The sequence below is a fragment of the Falco cherrug genome, chromosome 1, assembly GCF_023634085.1.
Source record: "Falco cherrug isolate bFalChe1 chromosome 1, bFalChe1.pri, whole genome shotgun sequence".
In the NCBI taxonomy this organism is placed as follows: domain Eukaryota; kingdom Metazoa; phylum Chordata; class Aves; order Falconiformes; family Falconidae; genus Falco; species Falco cherrug.
This window is the reverse complement of record NC_073697.1, coordinates 64,809,759-64,836,624: the sequence shown is the minus strand read 5'-3', so window position 1 is coordinate 64,836,624 and position 26,866 is coordinate 64,809,759. Positions and strand designations below refer to the sequence as shown.

General features: G+C 41.2%; 1 protein-coding gene across 1 annotated transcript in view; it reads right to left on the bottom strand.

Moving 5' to 3' along the window:
* Window positions 1–26,866, bottom strand: part of ADGRL3 (adhesion G protein-coupled receptor L3) — a 301,758-nt gene that overhangs the window by 221,629 nt on the left and 53,263 nt on the right. The window contains exon 2 of the mRNA XM_055725863.1: window positions 20,621–20,839. Coding sequence (XP_055581838.1) covers window positions 20,621–20,839 — 219 coding nt within the window. The remainder of the gene's footprint in view (window positions 1–20,620; window positions 20,840–26,866) is intronic.

The following is a 26,866-nucleotide window of genomic DNA, read 5'->3' as shown; positions in this document are numbered from 1 at the left end:
AGTGTAAAAACAGAGCCGAAAACCATGCTACCATTCCTCATCTAGAGCGGGGGTTGTACAAACAGCAAATGCCAAATCCCTCAAAACACTGGAGTGTCACATGTATCATCACTAGAAGGACACTGCAAAAAAAAGTTTTCAGTTGGATTATTCACCTATTCAGCCCCATTTAAAAAACATCAAACAAGCCTGTCTTCACTTATTGAGCACGCACTTAAAATTAAGTATGGGTCCATTGCACAGCTAACTGCACTTTAATTACTCCTGTGTCTTCCTAAATCTGCTTGTCCTGATACTGGGTCTACATAAACGGGACAAGTACTAGTTGTATTAAACAACAGCAAAGAGTTAGAATTAATCTTACAAGTACGAACAAAATATACTTGGTACTAATGGTGAGAGCAGCCTGCCCACACACAGCCTGTCAACTCAGGCTACAAAATCCACCTGAAATTCAACTCTTTGTAAAGCAGGAGATTATCTGAACTTGGGTTGATGCTGTCTGACCAGTTTTAATTGTCTTTTTTTTTTTTCCCTTCTATCAACTCCCTTGATATTCCTTATTCTTTTAAATCCACACACGCAATCCTTCTACAGCTTCCAAGTCAGGCATTTCAAAGACTCCTCCCCAAGCCGTTTACAATGTGCCAGAGCTGACTCGGTGCATTTTAGTACTGAACACTGATACAATGAGAAAGGTTATTTTACCCACGGCTCCTTGACCATGTGAGGGAGCTTTCTTTTACTGGGAATGGTCTGCTGTCACCTTGGCTGCAATCCTCTGTTAATGTGACTTGGAAGACGGTGCTAAGCTAAAGCCCCACTTCTTTCGCTTTTCTTCAGAGAATCAAGTTCCGCATCTTGATAAAATGACACAGAGTATCTTCCTCAAGAAGAGAACCGATTTTCCAGCCTTTGATTGCTGAAAGCACGCTTGATAAATTGAACAGGATAGCATAAAAAAAAAAAAAAAAAAAAAAAAGGTGTGTGACAGAGAACAAGAGATGTTAACAATGAAGCTCTTATGTGAGGAGGATTCAGGTCATCAATTTTCCTTCAGTATGAATCAAATACTGTTAACATGGAAGCGGCTCCACGATAAGGCACACAGACGCACTTCAGAAATTTAATGCTTTGCCCCTCATCGCAGAATTTACAGCGTTTAATCGACCAAATGGAAAGGCAGAGGCTCTTGTCAACTGGAAAGCAGGAGGCATGACAGGAGAGTAGGCTGGGATAACGAATGCACAATGAAGTCATAGGGATGCTTGCAAAGTCACTCCAGCTTCTGGATGATACTGAGGTTCTCTGAGATAATTAAATTACATCTCCACCATGGCCACAATCTAATTTGGGATGTGATGGAAGTCAGGGATTGCCTCCATTTTCTTCCATGGCCCAGAGGACAGGGAGAATCACTGAGATAGATGTCCCATGATCCATGTCAAGGTTTGCATCCATGTCAGTGAACTCTTCTGCCTTTACCCACATTCCCCCCCCTTTTCTTCCTCAGATCCTCTCACCAGGCTCCTTCCCAGAATACTTCCCTAGAAACCTCTCTCAGCTATCACACAGATGTCCATCCCTGCCACCACACATTTAATACTAACCAAATTCGTCTGCCTCCAGGTTGTGCTTGTTGCATGCTCTGCTCTCTCATCATTCTCCAAATTAATGTTGCTGGTACACAGCATGTAGTAAACAGCAGCAACACTGCCAACACCACCACACCCGCTAAAAAAACCCAAAAAACCAAAACCACAAACAAAAAACAACCAAAAAAAACCCCAAACCAACAAAACCAAACCATCCAGCACTTAACAAGATGATCCAGTCCTTCACCAGGCTTTCATACACATCTCTCCTTCCTCAAAGGTGGTTACAATATCTTGGAGGCTTTTTCCAGTCTAAATTTCTCTAAGAGACAAAAGTACTTCTCAAGCGAAAGCTATCTGATACGGATGCAAACTTTTACGTGCAGAAAGATCTTCATTAAACAACGTAAAGGACACAACATTTAATTAAAATATAGACTCTGCTAACAGAGACAGTCCCATTCTTCCCCATTACCTTTTTAATGTTGGTGGAAAGGATACCAAGTAAGCTTTACAGATTATCCAATATTTTTTTAGCATGTATTGATGTAACCATGTATTTTAATACACAAGAATGTCAAAGACACAGAGTATTCTAATATTTCTTGGAAACAGAAATCACTTACTGTTCACAAGTAACTTGTCCTATAAAAATTAAGGGTAAAATTAATATATAGCACCCACATTCAGATCAAGCAACCTGTAAGTAGAAAATTGAACAGAAATGAAAGGTTATTGGCAGTAATAGTTGCAAATGGCTATCCAGGGGACTTCTCCCTGCTCACAACACTCATCTAAACATTGATTCAGCACACAAAAAACATCTTTGGTAACCTGAATGGGACCTGCTAGTACATGTTTTTATTATGTTAGTTGAATCACACCATCTTTCGGCTTCTGGAGAGCCAAGAAACAATTATATTCAAGTATCTACGGTGTCAGTTTCCCCAGCACATTCTTCTCAGAATTTCTGTTTTGACAAGCACTTCATTCTTTCTATTGATCCAAAACACACATTAAAATGACTTAACAGAAAAGGAATTACTCTATCCTTACTGTACTCAATACTTGCCATTCTCTAAGGCAAAAAACTCGGTGCCTTTCAATTACAGAAAAAAGGGACAAACTGCAACTTCACCCAGAAGTTCACTCAGATTCCTGCGACACCCAGCTTTCCTTACAAGTTTGGTCTCAATAACCTTCCTTCTGTGAAGCTGCTAAAACTTTTCTACTGCCTTGATGCAGCCAAAGGGCCCAGCTAAGGATGTGGGAGAGGTTCTGCTTACACTCTGCAACTTGTGAGCAGCTGCTGCCAACACCACTGATGGCCCTCCTTGTGATCAACTAGTAAAAAATCATCATCTCTGACATGGGAAGGATCCATGTTTCTCCCAAATGCATGCATTTACTTGTGGAGAAAAGGCACTGGTGGACAAAGTCTCAGCCAACAGTCTCTGTATTTCATGACCAGAAATAGTCCTCCCTTAAGAAGGGATCTCAAGGTGGCATTTCTTACTTGACAACAAGCTGAAAGAACAGTTTTCATCAAAGAACAACATACTCAGGTCAACAATAATTAAGGAATAATCCTCACACTTTATTCACATGATAATTGGTCCTCTTTATCTAGGTAGATCTAGACACACAATCAGGTAATCAAATTTTTCATCACAGAAAAGACTTTTCGAATGACATCACTTCTGGATGCAGAAAACAGAATCTACTGCACACTTCAAATGAGGGGAAAGACTTTTCTTCAGATTGCTTCTGAGGAAGCACATAAAAGACAAAATTGTAGGAACACGAGAAATGCCAGAGGCTTTGACCATCCAACTCTGCTCTCACTGCCCTGGTGAAATTCTCATTTTGTCTGTCAGCAATATAGGCAACAGAGGTACACAATGATGAAATACCATTATTGCAACTTAATTCCTGACTTGCATACATATATGCTTTCTGGTTTTGGACAACAGAGAATGGGAATTATCCCAGCGATCCACACATTGAATGTTTCAGGTGGAATTAGGATGAGGAGTGGAGGGCATGGGAAGCTGCCTTCTTTCCTCTGTTGAACTTGCCAACAGTGTCTGCACTGGAGAAGGAATCAGAGATTTTTACCATGCCATTGCCCCTCAGCATTTCTGCCTGTGCGCCTACCAAACTGAAAACTAGTTCTGTTTTACTGTGTAAAAGCAACTTCGGAGGCACCTTTGGGACTGTACATAAAAAATACGAAAGAAAGAAGCTCAGTTTTGAGTTCTCTGTAAGAATCACAAAATACCTGAGAGCAAACCACACATTTTATGATTTTCAGGACCAAAGCGACAAATTCCTGACCATATTACTGCAGGTATCATAGAGGCAATTAAGCAATAACACAGAGATACAGGCTATCAGACAATCCTGTTGTCAGCAGCAACCAAAGGCATCTGCAACAAAAAGGATCAGCAGAAGCAGAAGCACCAGGGACATCAATTCATTCCAAACATCTTACAGGAAAGTAAATGCCACGGACAGGCAGGAAGACAGATCTCTCTACACTGAAGCGATATATAAGCCTCAAAAACCCCAGAAGGTATTCACACTGAGAAAAAGCAAAAGCACAGTGCTGGCAAGGCAGCTGGTTAGGAGAACAGAAACCTCTGCCACTTGCCCCAGGGGTGCCCAAGAGCTCTAAGACACTATTAGGATGCCAGAAAAAGAGAATAGAGAACAACATGTGTAATATTATATCTGGTGAAACCTACTAAATCAGTGACAGCAAGGATCAGAAAGGAGAGGTGGCAAGAACTGGCCCTAAAGGCAAATTTTCACAATTGCCTGCTTCAGGACTACTCAAGTCCTAAGCACTACTCCAGTTTAATCTCCATAAAATCAGTATGCAGTGCTGAATACTGCTAATCTTGAAAACAATTTCTTTATAAAGATTAGTGATAACATGTATTCGCATATAGCATAAGTGGAAAAGTCAGGAGCAAATAGTAGATGAATTATGATGTGACTTGGTCTAACAAACCCAGGATAAATCATTCCTCCCCTCAGTGTATAAATCCTTGGTCCACAGTGTTAATGACACATCAACAAAGCACTCTGCCATCATAACCAGAGGATCAATTCTACCTCAGCCATCCATCTGAAGGTTTTTTTGAAACAGCCCTTTCTCCCCCACCATTATATTGCAACTTAAGTATTTCTTTGTAGATGTTTTGACTTCATAGCTAAAGCTCTTGCAGCTTAGAGTAGAAAGCCTTTCCTTACCTAAAGCGCTGGCATCCTTAAAGATATGAGTAATAAAACACAGTTTGAGATACAGCCATTCAGGATAAATTCTCTTTTAGAAAAGATGAAAAATCCATTCTCTCCCAAGAGCCAAGCTGAAGCAGTCAGGAGTATTCATGTCTTTCTGCTATTAACTCAATTAAGTAGGCAATAAGGATTGCTGGGTAAAATGCAGCGTGTATTTGCATGCATGTAAAATGCAGACTCAAGGAGTCTTAAAATGCCCTTATAAATACAGAAAAAATAGACCAATAAAATATTTTGTAATGACTATTTATGTATGTATAACAACTCATTATTTCAATTCTCCGCATCAGGGATTTCTTGTTTCTTTCCTCTACCCCTTAAATAAATCTAAATAAATTATACATTTAAAAACAGTCTATGCATCTGTAACAACAGAAACAAATTTCATTTAGCATCCAGCTGTCAAAGCCAGCCCTTCTGTCACTCTTTATTCAAGTTTGTTTTACATAATGCATGCCATCTTAATTATTTCCTTCTCTTCTGGGTAGGATAGCACTTAAGGACGAGCCACTTACAGCATAAGTCATTTCCTTTGGAGATGATATGACTGCGTGACATGATCCGTCACAAAAATATACAGTGATCTTTTAAGGTCTCCAGATGGGAAATTAAGTATATGCAGAGCTTATCATGATGGGATGTCACTTGATCCACATACTACAGCAATAAAAATAACAGTATATATGCATAATACTGTATTTTAATGCAGACATACTGTACTGTTAATAGCCTCTGATTTTACTTCTTTAACTCCTTTACAAACAGATGCTGACAGAGTTTATAGAAAGCAGAGGAAGAGAGCATTGCTCAAATCAAATTGAGATTTTTGGGGTGGGGTCTCCCACTCCAAAGTCTCCAAAATTCAAAATTCTTAACCCTCAGCCAAGGTCCTTGCCATCCTTCACCACTCCATGCCATTAGTTAATTAGTAGGAATTACAAACAGACCTTTAATCACATGTATACTAAAATATCTCTAAAGCAATACAGGCATCACTGTAGAAGTATCCTATCCCACACCTGCACAGGATAAATTAATAAATTGTTAAGCGGTCTAATCTATTAACACCTGGAGAGGCCTTAATTTTGGCCACTAAATTTCAAGAAGCTACGTTCATCAATTCAATACAGTTAACAGCCATAAATCAACTTCCTTGCTGTACATGACTAATGAATTTACTACTTGATGAAAAAAGCCAATTCCTCAGATTAAGGTTTGCCTCAAAAATGTTCTTTATTCTCCTTATTGCGAAGCACGTTTCTCTTCCACCTCCCTCCTTCCTGTGGCCTCCTGAAATCCACAGCGAGAGACCTTCAAAAGCAATAGGCTGGATCTTGCAAACATCACAAAGATGACCACTATGACTCAGGAAATGTCTTCAGTTGAACCAAGCCACTAATGCTCAACAGCGCTTTGAATTACCTCAGACCCTCCAGAATCAGGCTTTTCATGCTCCAAAACACTGTTAGAACCATCATTGACCATAGCCAATGCTTCCCAGGCTATAAACTCATCTGGTTTTGCTCCCTGCGCGTACAGCCCTGTACTTTCCACCCTACTGTGCTGCTCAGGATGCTTTGCACACCATCTCAAGCTATTCAGAGCCTCCGTGAAGCATGACCACTTACGCTGAGCTGAGCTGAAATGGCAGGAAGAGTCTCCATGCCCAGCTCAGACCACAGCCCAAGGCCAGGAATACAAACACAGATTTATCTGCAGAGCCGCACACACAGCACACAAAGTCAGGGGTCCCACCTCATTAGGTACTAGAAAGATTGAAGGGATTGAACACAGCCACAGAACAAGTGTCTTGCAAAATATTCACTTAATTCCATACCAGCTGACTGTGCAACTTCTGAAAAATTCCCCTCTTCTCCAGTCATGCAATGTACCCCACTAAGACACAGATTGCCTGTTCAGTGCAAAACCTGAATCTGAAGATAGCCTGCTGCTGGTCATATGAAGTCACTAAAAGTAGAAACTTCCCTCCCTGGTGATGCTATCCCCATGGAAGGCATTCGCTGGTGCAGCCATGCAATGGATGCATTGAATGCAACAGATCCTTAGAACTTGCAGATCAGGTGCTCCAACTGCATCAGCAAAGTGCAGCTTACCTAGAGCAGTTCAGGACCTAGACTTCCATACAGAGTAATGAAAGTCCCTGCAACCACATAAAACCCCCAAACATAAGGATTACCTATAAATAAGCAACAACAGTGCGGGTTTCACAGTTACAGAGAAAATACAGTGATCACCCGGGAGCAAAAGGACACTGAAAAGCTCCTAGGAAGAAAAAAATCCAACAGATATAAAGTCAGGAAAAAATAGAAAGTATTAAAAGCAAGAGTTACAGCTTTCTCCACTGCCTAATAATGAGATGATAATAATATGATAATAAAGTTAAAAGCTTGGATAAGATGGAAAAATTTATACAGTTGGAAGTCAAAGTCTAAATTCTTGGGTGTATTATGGAGCCAGCTCCCTTGGACCCTATTTGCCTCCCATGGTCTTACGCACCAAGTGGGCTATAAGGTCACAGTGTGAGTTCATTGATTAGGAGTCATACAAGTTTGGAGGTGCCAAGCTGAAAGTCACAACACCTGTACGGGATATGAAGACACAGCAATTTTTCAGCCTTATGTGTGGTGGAACAGGGCAGGCTTAACAGACATCCAGGACAGTGCAACTTTCTTACTTGCTTTGTGGTTTCAAAGAAAAACAAATGACCAACAAATATATGCATCATAAACCAATGTGGACTTGCCAGTATGCTATACCACCTTTGGGGTCTTCTGGATGTTGATAATGGTTTTAATTATCTTCAGAGATAGTGAGCTGTTTCTGCTTTCCTTCTTATTTTAAATCTGTTCTACTCTTTGTGTACATGAAAGGGAAGAATTGTGAAGTTTCCCATTTAAAAAAGGCTGTCATTTGCTATTTTTCTGTGCACGTTTCTGTACTTTCTCATATGTATATCCCTTTCTACATATATGCAAGTCAACCTAGATATATACAAACATGCCAAATGTTTCACATTAAAGAAATGCATATATTTAAAATATCATACTGTATACTGTCTATTTTGGCAATAGCCATCTGGAAGAGGAAAAAAACATAGAAGAAATACTTAATGTAATCAAACTAGATTTTGTACACTTCTGCCAACCTACACAAAGAAAATTTACCAGCTGCTTTTTGTTCTGCAAGCAAATTAACCATTACTGCAATAGCTTTATCAGAGACACCCAGGCTACATCAAGTAGCAACCAACATCGGCAGAAGACCATCTTGCTTCTCAGTGTATTTTAAACTGCTGTGGAAGATATGACAGACACACTTTTATCACCGCTACAAAGGACATACCCCGTGAAAATCTCAGTCTCTCAATATCTTTTATTTTCCTCTGTGGTCAACACATTTTTTGTACCATTTATTTCTAGTTAAGTCCTCCCCTGGACCAGGTCTGGGCAACCAAGAGCTGACAATGGCTCCTGTCGCAGCACACGGATTTCAGAATCACCTAATGTTTACCCCAGGGCTTCATATCCACGACTAAGCACTCCAGCCCATTCCTGCTGCCCATGCTAAGCATGTCTTTAAATTAGCTTGCTTCTCTTCCAGATGAGTAACACTGGACTGTGACCAAAGCCCTACCTGTCCTATAGATTTTCTCCTTCCTACAACACCTTTAATAAAATTTGTGTTATCAGAAAGTGATGGGCTCTTGATTTCACATTCCTCTTTCACAGCTGCCTTATTCCTGCTGAAACAGTGGAATGAAATTATGCATGGAAACTCTGCTGAAAATTTTCTTCATGGAAGAAGAAAAAATGCCCAACATGCTCAGAATCCAAATTGGAACCAGAAGGGCCCTGATTCCATATACATGTTATCAATATGGTACACATTTGAAAATTGCACAGTACTTATCAAACGTGATGGTCTTCCCCTGGGAGGAAGAGGATTAAGATGTAACCTTGGGTCAAAAGAGGTTACACCATCAGGTTTTCCCATACCAACACTGAGGATACTAAATTCATGGTGGAGATGCTCACCTGCAGAAATGCAAGGGAACGCTGGAAGAAACTAAAATGATTAAAAAACAAATTAATTACTTTATGCAGAAGAGCCCCAAAACACAGATTTGGCAGGAATACTCCTCAGACTCACTTATTTATTCATTCATTTTAGTGGCCATGCTCTACTTTGTGAATTATTCTTGATAATTCAAGCAGACATTTGAGAAAGTACCCAGTTCCCACATATATTAATATATATTATACAGCTTCAAAAATGAGTTTTTGAACTACATATCCATTCCTGTGTGTGCCTATCTGTGTACATCTCCAAAGACGACAGCTGAAAAAGGGAATATTTGTTTTTCATCTCTTAATTATGCTTTCCCCCCCCTCCTCTTTGGCTGCTAAAGGTTTCTGCTCTCACTGAAGGGTGAGACAACAGAGCCTCTCAGAGCCCCGATTTTTGGCACCACCTCACTCCAACTTTATGCTTGAGGCTACTTCCCCTCTGACTGATTCTTAATTTGAATAAGCTTTCACAGAAGACTGTATCAGAACTGCAGCAAGTTAATCTTATTAAACCACATGAGTTTAAAAACTCAGAGCTTGATGTCAGGCAGGCTGTTTCCAAATTGGTATACTTAAGATCCAAATTAGATCATGAGCAAAATATTAAAAGGCACTAAAGCTACTTAAGAGTGAATTTCACTTTCCAAAAGAAATTTCTGGACATTGGGAACCCAGGACTCGTGCCAGTTCAGTGGGATTCAGGCTCCTGGCTGCAATGGGCACTTTTGAGTGTTTTAAGCCCTTAAATTGTAAGCTACAGAGAAAGGTTGTTAAGACATAAAAGAATTTACTTCACCTATTGTCAAAACCAGTGAAAATACATGAGTCCTTCTGAAAGGATACTTTCGTTATAGGAGGTTTCTGCTCCACTCAAAGTCTCCTGACACAAAACACCTTTGGCAGATGCTGTGTTAATTGGCACTGAATCTGTAAACTGATGAAACAGTGTGTTCTTTAAACACTATAGAAGAAAATCTCCATCCTCTTCCACTCCCTTCACTCTTTATAGAGTACTTTTGGTTTTTAAATAATTGACAAATATTTACAATTTCAGTTTCACTTCAGCCACCCCTGGGCATAGAAAACTGCAGCAATTAGAAATGGGGGAAGTGGTGACTAGGATACAATCCACCCTTGGCTTGCCAACCCAATCACCTGCACAGTTTGCAGCGAAGTAGCTGGCTGCTTAGTTGCCCTTACGTCCCCTTGACTTCCAGTGACTTGGTAAGATGACCCACCATGTGCTTTTGCTGCCTGGATGCCATCCACGAAACAAAGTTTGCAGAGATCTCATGGAATGCTTCTACCTCTGCACTGGCTTCAGACAGCTCCTGTCACATGCATGGCATTACACAAGCACCAATGTGTTTTCTGGATTGCAGCCTGACACAACAGACATTAGTCTGTGTAGCCTGGTACCTGGCTTTAACTCTTTACAAGTGCAACTAATCAACTGAAATTGATTTTCCAGAGCTCAGTCTAAATCCACTGCATTGAAGGTGACCTATATTATTTGTGTGTATGTATAGGTAAGGGCTTTAAGTTTTTTTAAATTGTCTCAGATATTAGATGTCTGTGTTCAGCTGTCGGCAACATTGCCAGTAATTCCAAAGAATGCCAAGGAGCAGTTCTGACACAGGTAGATCTCACAGGGTTCCTACAGATTTTTCCCCTGCTCCCCTAAATGTCAACAGAGATTATTCATCTGTCTCCACACACCCAATTCTCAGTTACCCATGGGAAAAATTACAACTAGAGCACACCTCCAGTCCACCAACATCCCTGATAACAGCACAGTGCTCTGATATGCAGCGCAGTTAAGACCCAGGACATCTGCAACAAGCACTAATTTTTTTCCAGAATTAACCTTGCTCCCTCCAAGCTAATGGTTGCTTTTGTATTTTACTCCACACATTTGCTGGTACTAGCATCAAGGACCAAACTTTACTTTCCATCAGTGCTAGCTGGGCACCACTGTAATCATTTAAGTAGAACAATCTGTTCCAAGTGACCAAGAGACCTAATTTATCAGGAACAGAACAGGCATTTTGGGGAAGGACATAGCTATATATTTATGTGGCTTGTAATATTTGAGTCAAATGGGACATTCTGCTTAATTCAAAGCCACTTTGGGGAAAGGAAGAGAGGAAGCAAGCTTTCCAAAGAGAAATGGCTCCAAACCATCAAGTTTATCATAAATTTATCATAAAGATCTTTTTTCTCCCTCTCCTGTCCTTTTGGTTTTGCTTAAAATAAAGAAAACCCTCAGCATTTGGAGTAGGCTTCACAGGGGGTGGGGGCAGCAAGAGCACATAATAATAAAAAAATAACATCTTGCCTTTATATAGGTCAAGATGCAGCCTGAACTGAAACACTGTACAGCTCATCTTGCCTCAAACATGGCAATGTAGAATTAAAGGGTAACCAGGGAAAAAACAAGAAGAACCTTCACATCCTCAATAAAAACTCAAAACACCACCCATAAGAAGAAATACTTGAAAGATCATAACTTTCTCCCTTGGAGAGCAGATAAGTTAGAAGCAACATGACAGACGCATACAAGCTAATGAACAGAAATGGAAAAGGTAGCTTGGATGCCTCCCTCTCCACAGTCTGAGGAGGGAAAATTAAAACCTGACAAAAACCCAATCATTTTTCACATGATAAGCTGTTACCCTGCTGGAAGTCATCATGGCCAGGGATTTGATGAGATTCAGAAAGAATTTGGCCATTCACGTGGACAGCAAGAACATCTAGCAATTGCAATTAATGCTAACAAAAAAAAGAAAACAACCTAGAAAGAGTATTAACAATTTTGGGCATTGGGGTGAAAGCCCCTCTCTAACTGTGAGGGATCAGGATAAAAAATGCACGGGGGTGGCAGAGACAGTTCTTGCTCAAGGTGGGCACGCCAAGGCACAGCGGTAGCCCAGTGACTGCATGGGGGAATCCTATTCCCATTCTGGCATCTTTTCTTCTGGCTAGCTCCAAATCATCCCTTCTTCCCTTGCATTAGTTTTATAGTTTTCTATGGTTCTCTTGCCCGTAACTCCATCTCCCACTCCTCAAAGCATCTCTGCAATAAACGTTTTCCTCCTTTGTCACCAGTCCTACTCTGGGTAAAAGCATGTAATACACTGTCTACCACAAACTGCAACTCTCATTAACAGACTGAATGCTGAGACTGTAATTCAGTCCAGAGGCTCTACCACTGCCCATAAACTACTTGCTGTCTCCCAGTTTACGATGTCAGCAGGGACTCCAGCTGAATTAAGGCTTCTACTGTATATAACTGACACCAATGTATTATCTTATGCATAATGCATAGAAGATGGCTCTAATCATAAATTCCATATCCTGCCCTTCCTTTACATCACAGATGCGGCCTGGCATCTCTTATGCACTCTGCTTACTGATACATAAACTCCTTCTCCTGAATCATAATGGCAGCAAAACCTTTTCTTGGGTCACTGCTCCTGATAATAGCCATTCGTTCCTTCTTTTCCTCAAAGAGGTTGAAATAAACTTCAGTTCATCCCACTAAAAAACTCACACTAAAATTTAAGGACCATGTTGAACTGATGATCCAGGAACATTGCCTGCATCAGTCCATGTTTTTGACACTGGGAAGCAAATGATTTTTGCCTAATACCCATCTTTTGCCTGTTTGCGTTTGGTATCAGCAGAGTGGTTACACAAAATGCAAAGCTACACTATGGATGCCAAAGTACAAACATGCAGAGGAGAGTGAAGACTGCAGAGTGCATTTCCAGCCCCGCAGAGAAGTACAGAAAACCCAGGGATACACACAGAGAGGGTGTGGTATAACCCAGCACAGGTTTTACATGTCTTGGAATGGAATATGGAGTTCAAGCTCCAAAGATTCCACAAATGATGCAGTCAAAAACGTGCTGAATGCAAGCTTTGAAATATCCTGGAGAACAGACAATCCCCTCTGTATAAACCCAGTTTTGACCTCAGGCAAAGACTAATTGAGCTCTTTTGTACAAGAAGAAAGAAAAAAAGCAAAATAAACTGATATAGATGCATTACTTCAAAGTCATCTTACCTCTCAGCCTTTTAGCCATTATTTCTAGCCAGAAGACTAACTGGAGAAGGAGCATGTTCTCCACTATCTATTAGTATATTTAGTGTATTACTATATATTAGTATATTAGTATAGTATATTAGTATATATAGTATATATTAGTATATATTATAATATATAGTATAGTATATATTAGTATATATTAGTATAGAAATGTATCTATTTCCTGAAACTAAATTATTTCTTTGTTATCTTAAGACAGTATAAGTCCATTTAGCCTGAATAAACTCATTACACTACCTTGCAGTGCTCTAAATCAGTTTAAGCCTTGTGACAAAAAGACCAAGCACCTGAAGAACAAGCCCTGAGATGGCCTTGTAAGGCTGTCACATTCACATGGACTGAAGATGTAGGAAGACTGAGCAGAAGCATCTTCAATGTTGACTGCTTCAGCAATTTAGACAATGGACAGGAGGTACCATGGGCACCACGCAGATACTTGGTTTAAACTTTGCTTTTCAGGCATCTTGGATAATGCTTTTCAGGTACAAATCTGTTTCAGCAAAAGCAGAGAACAGTACCTGAGGGTCTAGAGCTGCATCTTCCCTGACTGCCCTCCCTGCAGCTACAGGAAGGCTTTCTATGAGCTTGCACCTGCCTCCTGCAATGTAGTAATAAATGTAACACACTTTTCAAATGGTGGACACCACTGTCAGCAAGATGTCTCCATCTTTGCTCAACACCTCCTCCTTGGGTACAAATTACTAGCTGCTATTTTCAACAAGCCTCAAACGTTCAGAAAAAACAGATGACAGGAGCATGTTTCACATAGGCCTTCTCCCACTGGCAAAAGCTACACGCAGCGAGCTGCCAGGGGCTGGCCGGTCCCTTCCCTCTGACAGGCTTGAGCTGGCCACTTTCATACTATTAAAGAAATGGATGGAGTAATAAACCTGGATTTTCCCTGCTTGGTTTTCAGCACACCAAAGTGTTCAGCACTTCTGAGGCCTCTTCAAGACAGGATTTATCCAAGAGATTATCCCATGCCTTCTCTTTAAGGCCAGTGAGGGGGGAAAAAAATGAAATTAACAAAACAAAATAGCCAGAAAACTTAAACAGTCTTAGAAAACAGCAATGATTAATTCCTCCAGCTTCCTCCAGCCTGTGCACTTCAGGGTGGCCTTTCCCTTTGGCCACAGAGGTCACCAGTTGCACATCGCTTTTCCCAGTGCAAGCCTGGATCTTCTCAAATGATAGCAGATTGGAGTTGCATGCTAACAGCAACAAAAAGCGGCCATGGCACAACACAACTGTCTATTTATTTATTTAAGTGTGGTGGTTTATAGCAGACCACGGCTACCAGTTGGTAACCAAAGAAGCCTAGAGCATTATTTTTGATCTACAGAGCCTTCCACGATTTGGAACCTGATTACCTTCAGAAACTACTGCCTCCTCATCTGTTACCATGGCAGCTGCAATCAGCTGAGATGCTCGGACTGACAAGACCTGATTTACTAAGGTACCAGGGCAATTCCAGGGGGCTGTCTCAGAATTTTACTCCTCTGCTTGGGTCTGACAGCATTTTCAGGAAAGGAAAAGGTGGGATAAATTAAGACTGTACAGGCTGGGAAGTACTGTCTTTTTTTACAGTGATACAACAGCTCAGTGCACGCTGCTCCACCCAGCACTTACTGGATTGGTTTTTTTCTTTTTTATTTCTTCCCCACTCTTAGCAATAGTATATGTGCCCTTGTCCCAGGGTCAAAGTGCAAATGAGATCAGTATAATTTACTTCATTTAAAAATATCTTTCCACATGGTGAGAAAATAGATTGTTTAATCAAGTCATGAGGCTAGTTTTCTAGCCTTTAAAAGCTAAATCCTGAGAATATGAGTTTCAGTATTCCCTATTAATTTCTACTGGTTACAGAAACTACTGCTTAACTGAAACGTTAATATTTTTCCATATAGATGCTTTTCACGTGGTAATCTCAAAGCACCAGACACACTTCCCAGGAAGAGAAAAAAGCTTCCCATTGCAACAACTCAGTCCTTCAAAAATGTACTTCCCATGCCATCTGTGTGATAACGAATTTAGAAAAATGAGTAGTATCTTGGCAGTCTTTGCAAAATGTACTCAGGATGCAGGGGAAGGAGGAGGGGTTCCTACCAAATGGGACATTCAGTATCCAAGTCAGAGGTGATGACAACGTCTAAGCAGGGGGCTTTTTTTCTGAGAAATATGCCATAAATTTTGAAGAGCCTGACACAACTGTGCTGCAATTCAGCTGAAGTCTGCTCATTCAGTCCTACTGACAGCCATGTCATTACAGAACTTCCAGATCTGCAGCTCTCCTTGTCCTGCACATTTCCCCCCACGTACGCTGGGACAAGCTACTTTATAAAAAACTCTACCAAAACATCCCAAAATTGGTATGATCAAAAACTGTGGCTATTTCTTGCATTATTACAGTGAATTATCCTATCTGTAAAATACGCACATCCCTGCCTCTTATTTCCCAATGCAAGAGCAGATCACTGGCATTTGAGAAGTGTCTTGAAAATCACAGGTGCCGATAGCATCAATAACAGCACACCATGAGATGTAATATTATTAAAATAATAACGGCACTTTTTTCGGACTCCTGCATTTTTCAGGTCATCAACCAAAAACATTAACAAAACACAGCCCTTCAGGGAACGAAAAATCTTTGCAGTGTAACGCAAGGTGGTTCATACAGTTTCTTTCTTCTCAACCACCACGTGCAGAGTGCCTGCCGCTATGCTTCTGACTACTGGAAAAGAAACTGCGGGCTTCTTCAACGATGCCAACGCTGAAACCACAGAGACAAACCATGCAGATTAAACTCGAACCTAAAGGAAACTAGCTTAGCTAAGCAACTGCAGCTTGGTAGGCCATCTAGTACCTTCCAGCTCTGCCTCCACCAGAGCTACTAGAAATTCCCTATCTGCTTGTCCAGCAGAGCTGCAGTGCCCAGCTGCCAGGCCCTGGTGGGCACCGCACAAGGGCGCTTTGCTGGGGCAGACGGCACCATGGCCAGCTTCTGTGGTGCTGAGGGCACCCATCCTGCCACACTGTGCAGACTACACATCCTCCACCGGAGCACCCGCAGTTTCTCTGTCCTGTGAGCAGCAGGTGGCTTTGGGCAAGAGGTGTCTTGCCTGTGAGACACAAAATGGGTCCAGTCCTTCCTTCAGGCGAGGAGAGAGCTGAGCAGCTTTCAGCCCTCATCCCTAAGCCAGAAGTGGCAAAAGCGGCACAGAGCTCTACAACGCTCTACTGTGGCAGAAAGCAAAAGCTGCCCCCTTTGCAAACTGAGCCGAGTTGATGAGAAATCTGAGTTCCCCAGCAAGAGCTTTCCACATTTTCTAACTTCCAGATTTTGAAAAGGCAGAAGGAATTTTGCTTTGATTTTGGGAACAGCTGTTGAGACCTGCGAACATTTCTCCCCTGACTCTCCTGTTGTGCCTGCTGGTTTTATCTTGTTATTCCATCCCTCCTTTCCTTCCTCCAGCTTAAGAGTAGCAGACAATGGTTGGGGCAGACAAAGATCCCTTCACCCCTGATATATGGAAAGCAAAAGGAAAGCCTTGATCTTGCCTTCAATACAAAAAAATACAATTGTTCTGTGTATGTGTACCTACATGTGCCAGCTTTGCTGCTTGGACATTCCAGCCCATAATAACATTCAAGGTTAAAGCCTACAGGAAAGGATAAGGAGATCAGTAACTGTTTCAAATTACAAAGTTAAAAACAAAAGTGGTATCAAGAGTGCTCAGTTCTGCGAACATACAGGAAAACCTGATCCACCCCATCTTCTTCCTTCCATTGGCTTCAACCCAGGAGAGTACACAGACAGTTCTTCATTCCACAAAATGCTTAAGCACGTGCCTTAAAAAGAAACATGTGCTGGTGTATTTGTCTGAATCAAGGAGGAGGCAACTAAATGTTTAATTCCCTTACCCACATTGCAGCCTTAAATTTCTGTGGCACTTTTACAGGGCGACAAGCTCCGCTGACTTGTGAAACCACCAACATGCAAAAAATAATACACAGATTTTGTCCTTCTGAGTGGGGCGTTTCCTTGGTGGAAAGCAACCACAAGAAATTCAAGAGAGGATGCTGAAAGCTTTTTTTTTTCTTTTCTTTTTTCTTTTCTTCAGTAGGGTGTTTTTTAATAAACGACAGTGTTAACACTATGAAAACAAAGGCTACTCTTATGGGAATAGGAGGCTGCTTTTCCCTGTTGTTCGCAGAGAACCCCGGCTGTTTGAATGGATGATATGTTAATTTTGTGGCACAGTTGCTCAACGGAGGACATAGCGAAGTCTCCCATGGTACAGTGCACACAGTTTACAATGGACATGGCTAGAATGTTATTGTGTGTTGTAGCCCTCAAAAAGACATTTCTCCAAAGCAAACATGCTATGAAATACATTTTTCTCTAATCATATCAGAAAAACCTCACTCCGTAAAGCAGTCTTTTTGAGCTTTTATGAGCAGCTGCTGCTCAAATGCTTGAAGGAAGAGCTGGCAAGTTAAAAAACAAAACAGGCCACAGAGATTTAATTTCCTATAAAATAGCTCCCTACAAACTGTTTAAACAATTCTTTACTTAGAGCAATACTCTGAAGATTTTAGAGATTTTCAGGGCAACGCTTGCAGTAAGAACTCCTTGTGTTCCCTCTGCTCAGGGGGCTACACAAACACACCATCAGATTTATGCCTTTCCCCTTCCAAATAACCTCACGTACTTGTCTGCAAAATTAATTTAAATAAACATAGAGAAGAAAGAAACATGCTAGCTTTTTTTTTTTTTTTCCAGTGGCAGTAGGTGCAGGGGGAGGTTGCGCTAGGGGAGCAGTTTCTAATATCTACCATAAATCTGCTCACTCACAGCCTCAGCTCACATACTAATAACATGTCTCACACATACTTTTCTTCCCACCTTTCTGTCTTCCCCAACCCCACAGCCATGCCATAATGTGTCTAAGTACAGCATTGCTGATTAAAAACTGCCAGCAGTTAAGACAACTTATTTTAAAAAAGGGGACTGTGTATTTATGAATGCAATAATTAATCAATGCATAATAAGCATGCACTGCGCATATCATTTTTCTTTCCATACACAGACAGCTTCGATTACCATGTGGGTTACACTGCCACTAGGATCTTTAGTTCCCAGTAACTGCTTCCCCACCCCGCAGCGTTAGCAAAGACAAGCTCATTGTATTAAAGTCTGCAAAACCACCCAAATACTGCTAAATTGATTAATTTTGCAGTTAAAGTCTTTCAGAAGAAAATGCCATAGTTAGTGCCACAGCTACTAGGGCTGTCACAATTTTCCTTTTACAATACTTTTTTCAGAGAATAAGCTATAAAGGCGTACTCAGGGCTGTGAGCTGGTAGACTGGTTTGCATTGTAAGAACGTATTTCATTTTAATGGCTTTGTTTTAAAATTGTTTCAACTCTTCAAATTAATCGAGAGTTAAAAAAGACGTGAGACTGACATAAAAATGTATTTTCCCTCCTTTTAACCTGCCTTTTGACTAGAACCGGTTTATATTTATTTTCAAGAAACTCAATAGTATCCAATTAATAATACGATTGCACACTTTTTCATGGAAATTGATCCCCAAATGACTTAAATGGAAAGAGCCACCACCACCCTTTCCTGAGCCTCCCCACTGATAAACAGCATCAAACAAGGCCCCACAGATACTAATATTCAGTCAGTAGGGAGTTGCTTTTCCCTTACAAACAATTTTTCCTCGGTGACCGTTCTCTACAGCACCACTTTCTGCCCAAATGGGAAAACAGAGATGCTTTGCCACAGAGATATCCTTCCCTGATAACTCTCTGCTAAGCCCAGCTGTTCGAGTCCACAGTGATGACATCTGCAGCCGAGTTACCAATGCGAGTTTTCATCCCAGTACAGTGGGCGCACAACATGATTATGTGCCCTCCCTCACCAAACAGCTAATATTTATTGTAAACCTGCGACACACGGGGACTGACCAGAAGACTGCAGAGCTCTGCACTTGGCTTAAAGGCTGGCACTTGGAGGATGCTGCTACATATATATATATATAAAAATAGCAATACTTTTTATACTGTGATAGTCCACAAAGGGGATGACACCATTTTATTCTGCCAATATGCAGAGGATTAGGGGTTTCTGCTTGAAGCCACTAACAACCTGAACAGGAGAATTACAGTAATTCCACTAAAACCACTGAATCCAAGGGACAAGCTGATGCACATTGTTAGCGTTTCCGCTTGTCCTGAAAACGTAACTGGCACTATCCTACAAACAGAACTTCAACTAGCTATGCAAGGAGGTTTAACTTTAAGAATGGACTTACAGGAGGCATATGCAGTGATGAGGACTTTTTTTCACAAGACCTCTCAACGTTTTGAGATCTAAATCGTTGACCCAGAGCAATTCTAAAGGGAGCTCAAAAATAGCCGTTGAGAGGTCAAACAAAAGTGAAACACATGCTTTCTGTTGCTCACACAGCTCCATTTTTAGTGCAAAGTGTCTCGCAGCAAACAACAGCAAGATACTCCGTTAAAACCTTGCAGTGCTTTATCCATTACATCACCACGCAAACACTGTTGTCATGACTTCAGTTAGCAACACTTTGCCTATATCAATACCATTATTAATACACTGAAATATTAATGTCTATTATATTTAATTCACAGTCAAAAGTAATGAATAAATATTCACATGCAGTTATTATGAGAAATACTGCACGCAACTACATGTCAAGAGCTGTGACTTGCAACTCTTTCCCACAGCACCTCTGGTGCCAGAAAATACCCTGAACAATTCAGCACTAGTTAAACCTTCCACAATCAGGATACCTCTAGGTTGGAATAAGCTGTTAGGCCCTGGTTCTGCCATACAGGAGTCTAAGTAGCATGTATCTCAGTTACCATTTCCAGATGCAGTAGCCTGGTTCTGAAATATAGGAGTCTGTCGAAATAGTGTGTATCTCAGTGCCATTTCCAGATGCAGTAGCCACACTTAACAACAATAGTTACTGTACAGAAATTTAGCACGTCTTCTGCAAAACCAGTGTGAATACGAGTCCTTGACCGGGAATTCAGACCTTTCCTAAAACTAAACATGGCAACACAATGAAAAATGGAGAGTTTTCATTGTATTGTGAAAAATGTTATTCTGAACACAAAATATTAACGGTTTATTGGCCATCTCTTTGAACACAGCACAAAAAACAATGAATGTGCATTTAAGAAAGACTTCGCTTCCATGGTCATTAAAAGCAATGACATTTAGGTATTTCAGAGGTAAAACTGGGACACAGTGAGTATCAAGATAACTGATTAGTAGCACTTACAGCAAATGTTATTTATATTGTGTGATGCTAACCCAGCTCTGCTAAACCCACAGTTTAGCAGTGATAGCTGTAATTTTATGCACATACATACATACATAAAGTACCTGCATTTTCTCATGCAAACACAAGCACAAATTGGTGTGTACATACTGGATTAAAAAAATGACAGTCAGCAAACAAAGATTATTAAATACTATACCTTTGAGTCATAATCTTATATGCATCTGGCAGATAACAGCGGATATTCTCCATCTGAGCAGGATCAGAGTCACAGATTTTATCATCAGTCCTCCCATAGTTGGCACTTTCAATCATGATGACATCTGTTCCCGGGCAGCGAAGCTCTATGGGGTAACTCTCACAGGACAGTTCCCTTCGGACCACAGCCATGGGGACTGGGGCACGGCTGAAAGCTGCAAGGATTAACACAGAAACACAGCAAACATTTACTTTCCATACCGAGGCTAGGATTAAAAGCGGAACGACTTTTAGCAGCAGATTTTATCCATATGCTGTACTGAGATAGTTTCAGTACCATTGAGATATGATCTGCAGAAATGAGGTCTGATCCCCAGTTTGCTGGCTGCCCAGAGAAATGACTTCTCCACTCAGTGGCTTGATTTTCTCATCTCAAAAATAAGCTAGTGATCTCCTTTATACAAGGCTTTAGAAATACCCTATTGAAAGAGGTAAATAGCAACTATGGCATTGTTATTACTTCTACTTACCAGGTGAAAAGCTAGTTGGCTTTGATATATAAAATTACAGACCTTTGTCGTACCTGATCAACCAGGGAAAATTTTCTGACCATGAGCAATCCAAGCACCAGGATCCCACCTGCTCAGTGAGATTGCTTCGGTCCTCCTGCAGATGCAACAGCATCTGCATTGCTCCTGGTACTTCTCTTGGTCCTTACAAAACGAGCCTAATGGCTTTTGCTGTTGCCTGCAGTGTGTCGGGGGATGGTCTGCAGGTTCTGGCAACCATCCCAAAGTTTGGGCCCTGCAGTGATATTTTCCATGGAAAGGCCAATACATTGGACACTAGGTGATTAAAGTTTAGTCCTAGCTTTGCATCAGATCTGCCTGAATGTTCAATACTGGCACGTACTTGCAAAGTTAAAGATCTCTCAGAAATCTTACCTGTTTTAAAAGAAATCCAGGCTACAGTTTGCAAAAGAAAAAAGAAACACGCTTTGAGATGCTTTGAAAACAAAGCACTGAATTATTATACATAAACTCACATGACAACAAGCAATAATATTTCCCATTTTTACAGAGTCTTTGATTTAAAGATCTTCAACAGCTTGGCAAACATTAATGCATTAATCCCCCAAATATCCATACGAAGTAGCTATACATTGCCTTTCTCGTCTCAGCTGCAGAAGGGTTATGTGGCTTCCAGAAGATCTCAAAGGAAATCCATGGTGAAACTGGGAATAAAATACTTATTTTCCAGCCGAACACACCAGCTGCAAGCTAAAACTAAAGCTAGCCCCTTCCCTTCCTTATTACACAAGAATGAAAACTCACCCACACCAAAAGGTTTGCAGCTGCAGGGATGACATGCCCTTCTGGCTCCATGTTGTACTACTTCCAACCACAAAACAAAAGATATAAACTAAGTCTGTATCTGTGCGATGGTCACAGAGCAGTCAGGGAAGTTTTAACCCTCTAACAGATTCAGGGCCCATCTGACACCAATCATCTTTCAACAACTCACTCACCCTCAAGCACCATTTTAAAAGCCGTTATACCCTCTCAAAATCAAAAAATCCCTTCCAAAACTCTGTGCACGGTACATGCACACCAACTTCGCTTATGGAAATGAAAGTGTACTGATAATTCTCAGTATACCCCTTAACTCCATCAAGGCTGTTGTGTTTTTCTAGCAAGCAGGAATCCAATACAATACTCTGACTTCTGTTAAGCCTTTTATTATTGTTGTCTCATTTAGATTTGTATTATTGGACATATAAGAATTCCCATTTCTGTAAATTTGCAGGGATTACTCTAATATCAGATTCTTACTGATGTGCCAGAGTTGTGGACTAATTGCCAAACTCCCAAGACAGACATGCGTTTATTCTTGAATAGCTTCTACAATTAGCATAGATAGCTTTAGAGCTTGGATCATGTACGATGTCCTTCCCTGATATCGGAGAAACAGTTTTGGCCTGAGCTTGTATCACACCATATGTTTGTGTAATGCAGTAAATTCTTACTACAAACAAGTTTTCCTATTACAGAAGGAAGGAAGCCAGGACAATGGTGAACCTCTGAGACACAATACCTTATTCTTACCTGTGGCTTTACATCACTAAACAACAAGGTGAGCAGAGGAAGAACGGGACATAAAGTTAGAGACAACATGTGACCAAAGAGGTAAGCCTGTCAGAAAGGTAGAGTCAGCAAAGCCCAGCAATTTTAGCCTGTCCTACACACGACATCAAGAGCTATTAACTCTGCTTAAAAGGATCTGTCTGCAGAAGCTTACAGCAGCCCCTGCTCCGTGAAACGCCAGGCTCTGTGGCAACAGAGGGAGAGTTTATATTTGCCTGCATTACCTTTAGCATTCACAGGCCCAGTGCTGACTAGAAAACTTTTGATGCCAGGCTGCTGATTTTTCACAAGAGCTGTGGTGAGCTTTCTTTTCAAGCCTCTTCTATACTAAACCTGAGCAGATTAGCGACATGGGAGGCAGAAGGTTTCTAGCAGCATTTGGCAGAATGCTGAGGCCAAGTGCCCTCCCTCCTCCTGCCATGTGCTTAGATGACTCCTTTAACTGCCAAGAAAGCAGAAAAATCAGGTTTACAGTAAACATTAGCTGTTTGGGGCTAGGGTTCAGTCCGGTTCTTGGGCAAATGGGATCCTTTTCTCTGGGAGGCTACTGTAGACTACAGAAACAGCAAAGACAGTTGCTAATACTACTTCACAGTTCCCATTAGAGAACACAAAACTCAAACCTCCAACCCAATTGCTTCAGAAAGTGTATTTTTGCTGTTAATTCCTATACATTTTTTTGCAGTAACCATTCTGTATTGTCAAAGAAAGCAAACGTTCAACATATGATAGTTGAGGAATATCACGCTTAAAATCACAGAAATTAACTGTCTGGGAATTCACTCATACAGACCTGGTGTGTTTCTCAAACAGCAATCCTGTACATATGCAGCTAATCTTAACTCTCGTGTTTTGTTGGAAATAAGACATTAGGATCTGCTAAGAGCAATATGGTTCTATTAAAATAGAACCTTATCTGGGGGCAAAGGTAGCATTTTTAATCTCACAGCAACTCTATCAACCATGATGATGCAGTACTTCAGGCTTCTGGTGGAGGATATCACAGTTAATACGAAAATACAGAAGTTTAGTAAAAGCTTTTAAACAAATTTCTTTACCAGATTAGAAAGCACATTTATTGTACCTTGGGTAACTTCCCTGTACATGAGACTTTATGGCATTGATCTACTAAAATTGCATGAATGACAGTGCCTAGTGTCCCCCTAAAAACCAAAACCAACCCACCCACCTCTTGCCCCCAAAGTAACAGCTCACATTCTACTTCACATTGAAGAACATCTGGAAAGATGCAAACATTTCTAGATGTGGCTTTCTGTTTACTGGTATTCACCTTTTTGTTTCTCACATAATCACTTGACCGCTTGCCACTAGAAGGGCAGCTTTTACTTACAGGCACCCCACTGTGGAATCACGGAGTTAACATTTATTTCCTGGATATATGACATAAAGGAAATGGGACACTCTGGAGAAACCGTAGGAATAGCCGAACACTATAATAGAATATAATAGGAGAAAGCAATGGTGCGTGCTTTACATCCTGCCATCCTCCAACAAATCAGTTGCTCTGCATGGCTTTTTTTCTACCCTGATAATCTGCAATAAATACTCCAAAGGGAGATTAGAGGTTGGCTGTTTATCTCCTTGTAAGCACATTTCTTGATGCTGTGTCCCTATATGATAATCTTAAACATTTCTACTAGTTCTTCTGTGAGAAGCAAAGATTTTTTGTTGGTTTTGCTATGAAATAAGATACATCAAAGGCCATCTGTGAAATACACAGCACAATTGTATTAATTCATTAATACACTTCTCACTCCTTTGAGTAGCTCTCTATCTTTGCAGTCTCTCACTGAGCTCCTTATTTAATCTCCTAAATAAGTGACCTAATTGTTGGCTTGAAGTCAAGAGGAGCTGATGGCTGCTCACTACTTTGGAAAACAGGTGTCTTTTTCCACAATCCTATGTGCAGACAGCCATCTAAATACAGATGACAGAACTTAAAGATTTTGAAAAACACTCTTTTTAACATTTAAACGTGTGCCAACTTGAGTGTTCTAAGTGCAGCCATTTGGTTGAAAATCGTCCTCCTGAGCCTCTGCAGGGCAAAGCAAGAGCAGAGGGTAAAAAGGCAACAGATAATGACAGGATTTTATCTGAGCGATTTAGAACTTCTTTGTCTCTGCTAATTTCAGGAGCTGGAAAATTAAGTAAGTCATCAAAATCTTGTGCTTTTTCTCCCCCTTGCTTTTGACCTCAGAACATAATTGCCTCTTGTCATGCCTGCAGGGCATGGGCTTGTAGTTATCACTGTGTGCTTAATCAAATGCTGAAATAGCCTTTAAATTACATGTCTTCTTGGCTGCTAGAGACTTGTTGAGCTCTGTTACATTTAGAGCCATGATGGTAGTAGATGTACTTTTAAAAGAAAAGTGTGGGATGATGGTATTAAATAGGTTTTATATGCAATTTTCCCAGCAACATCATGTTCTGGCTCAGAATTTTGAGAGTGAAATTTCTGTGCATATTTAAGGGCAGTGAAACAAAAGCTGGAAATGAAGAGATAATTATTTTCACAAGCTCTGCAAATGATTTTGTCTGCCCAGGTAAAAATCGGACTTACTGTTCCCAAAGGCAAATACAGCATGCTGGCAGAAAAGGTTTCCCACTAATTTGGAGGAATGCTTGTGTGTTTGTAATTCCCCAGTACATAATATTCACACAGTTCACCTTCAGTCGGGGGTGGGGGGTGGCGGAAAATAGCAGAAAGCAATAATGAAAAAATCCTTTACCCCCTCTTATTCTGAAGCCTACTCAGGTATGGGTATGAGCTGAAATCCCTTACAGTTCTTGAGTCAACAGGCCTTACGTGACTGTCACTGCCTAAAGAGAAGCAACACGTTTAAGTGATTTTCTAAATCAGGGCCCTGCTTTTTGCTATTAAGATATAAAGTCTCATTAATGCATTCATTTGCAGCATGCTGTATTGGGCCTGGCTGAGCCCCACAGCAGCCCTCCCAGCGCTGCGCTGGTGTTGGTAGCTGGAAAGGTGGTGATAACACACCGGTGTTTCGGCTGCTGCTGAGCAGCGCTCACACAGCATCAGGGCTGGCTCTCCAACCTCCCCACCACCAGTAGGCTGGGGGTAGGCAAGATCTTGGGAGGGGACACAGCCAGGACAGCTGACCCAAAGTGGCCAAAGGGATATCCTACACCATATGATGTCTGCTCAGATATAAAAGCTAAGAGAAAGGAGGAGGAAGGGGCGGCATTTGTTATTTACAGTGTTTGCCTTCCCGAGCAACCGCTACATGTACGGAAGCCCTGCTTCCCGGGAGGTGGCTGAACATCGCCTGCTGATGGGAAGTAGAGAATATCATCTTTTGGTTTCCTTACCTTCCATACACATAACTTTTGCTGTTGCTTCCACTGAACTGCAGTTATCTTGACCCACAATTTTTTTCATCTTATTTTCTCCCCCCTATTCTGCTGAGGGGTGATAGAGCAGCTTGGTGGGCACCTGGCATCCAGCCAAGGTCAGCCCACCACACGTCCAAGCACAGCTCAGTGCTTCTTCTCTGTCTCCCTTTTCCTTAATCATATTATACCTGGCCTCTGATCTCATCATTATTAGTAGCAAACAAAAACTCAGGTTAAAGATCGTGAGAACAGACATTTGTCCAATGCACAATACTCCCACTCCCCAGTATTGTCACTGCTCACAAATATCAATCCAGTACCAAACAGCTTAAAATCCTCATTGGTCCAAAGTTCTCTGCAAACTTGGGATTGGTATACGAGTATGGAAATACTATTCTCTCCCACCCAATTTTCTCTACATACGCTGACAACAAATTAAACAGGATACAACACTGTGTCTTTTCTAGGGAACAGCTTTCTTCTACTCTCAGCCTGCAGAAGGGTTAAAGGTGCATCCTACAGACAGTGGCTAGTGCCAAGACACTGCAGCAAATATTTGGAACAGTCACATCCAGCTCCCCTGGGGAAGAAATGAAGACTGAAGGCAGCCAGCGTGGCCAAACAGCTGGAGCCATCAGCAATGCAAAGGTGGAGCTCGACAGTGCTACTTTCCACTCCTGCCTCTCCCTCTGTGACTCAGATGATTGCTTTCTCAGTGAT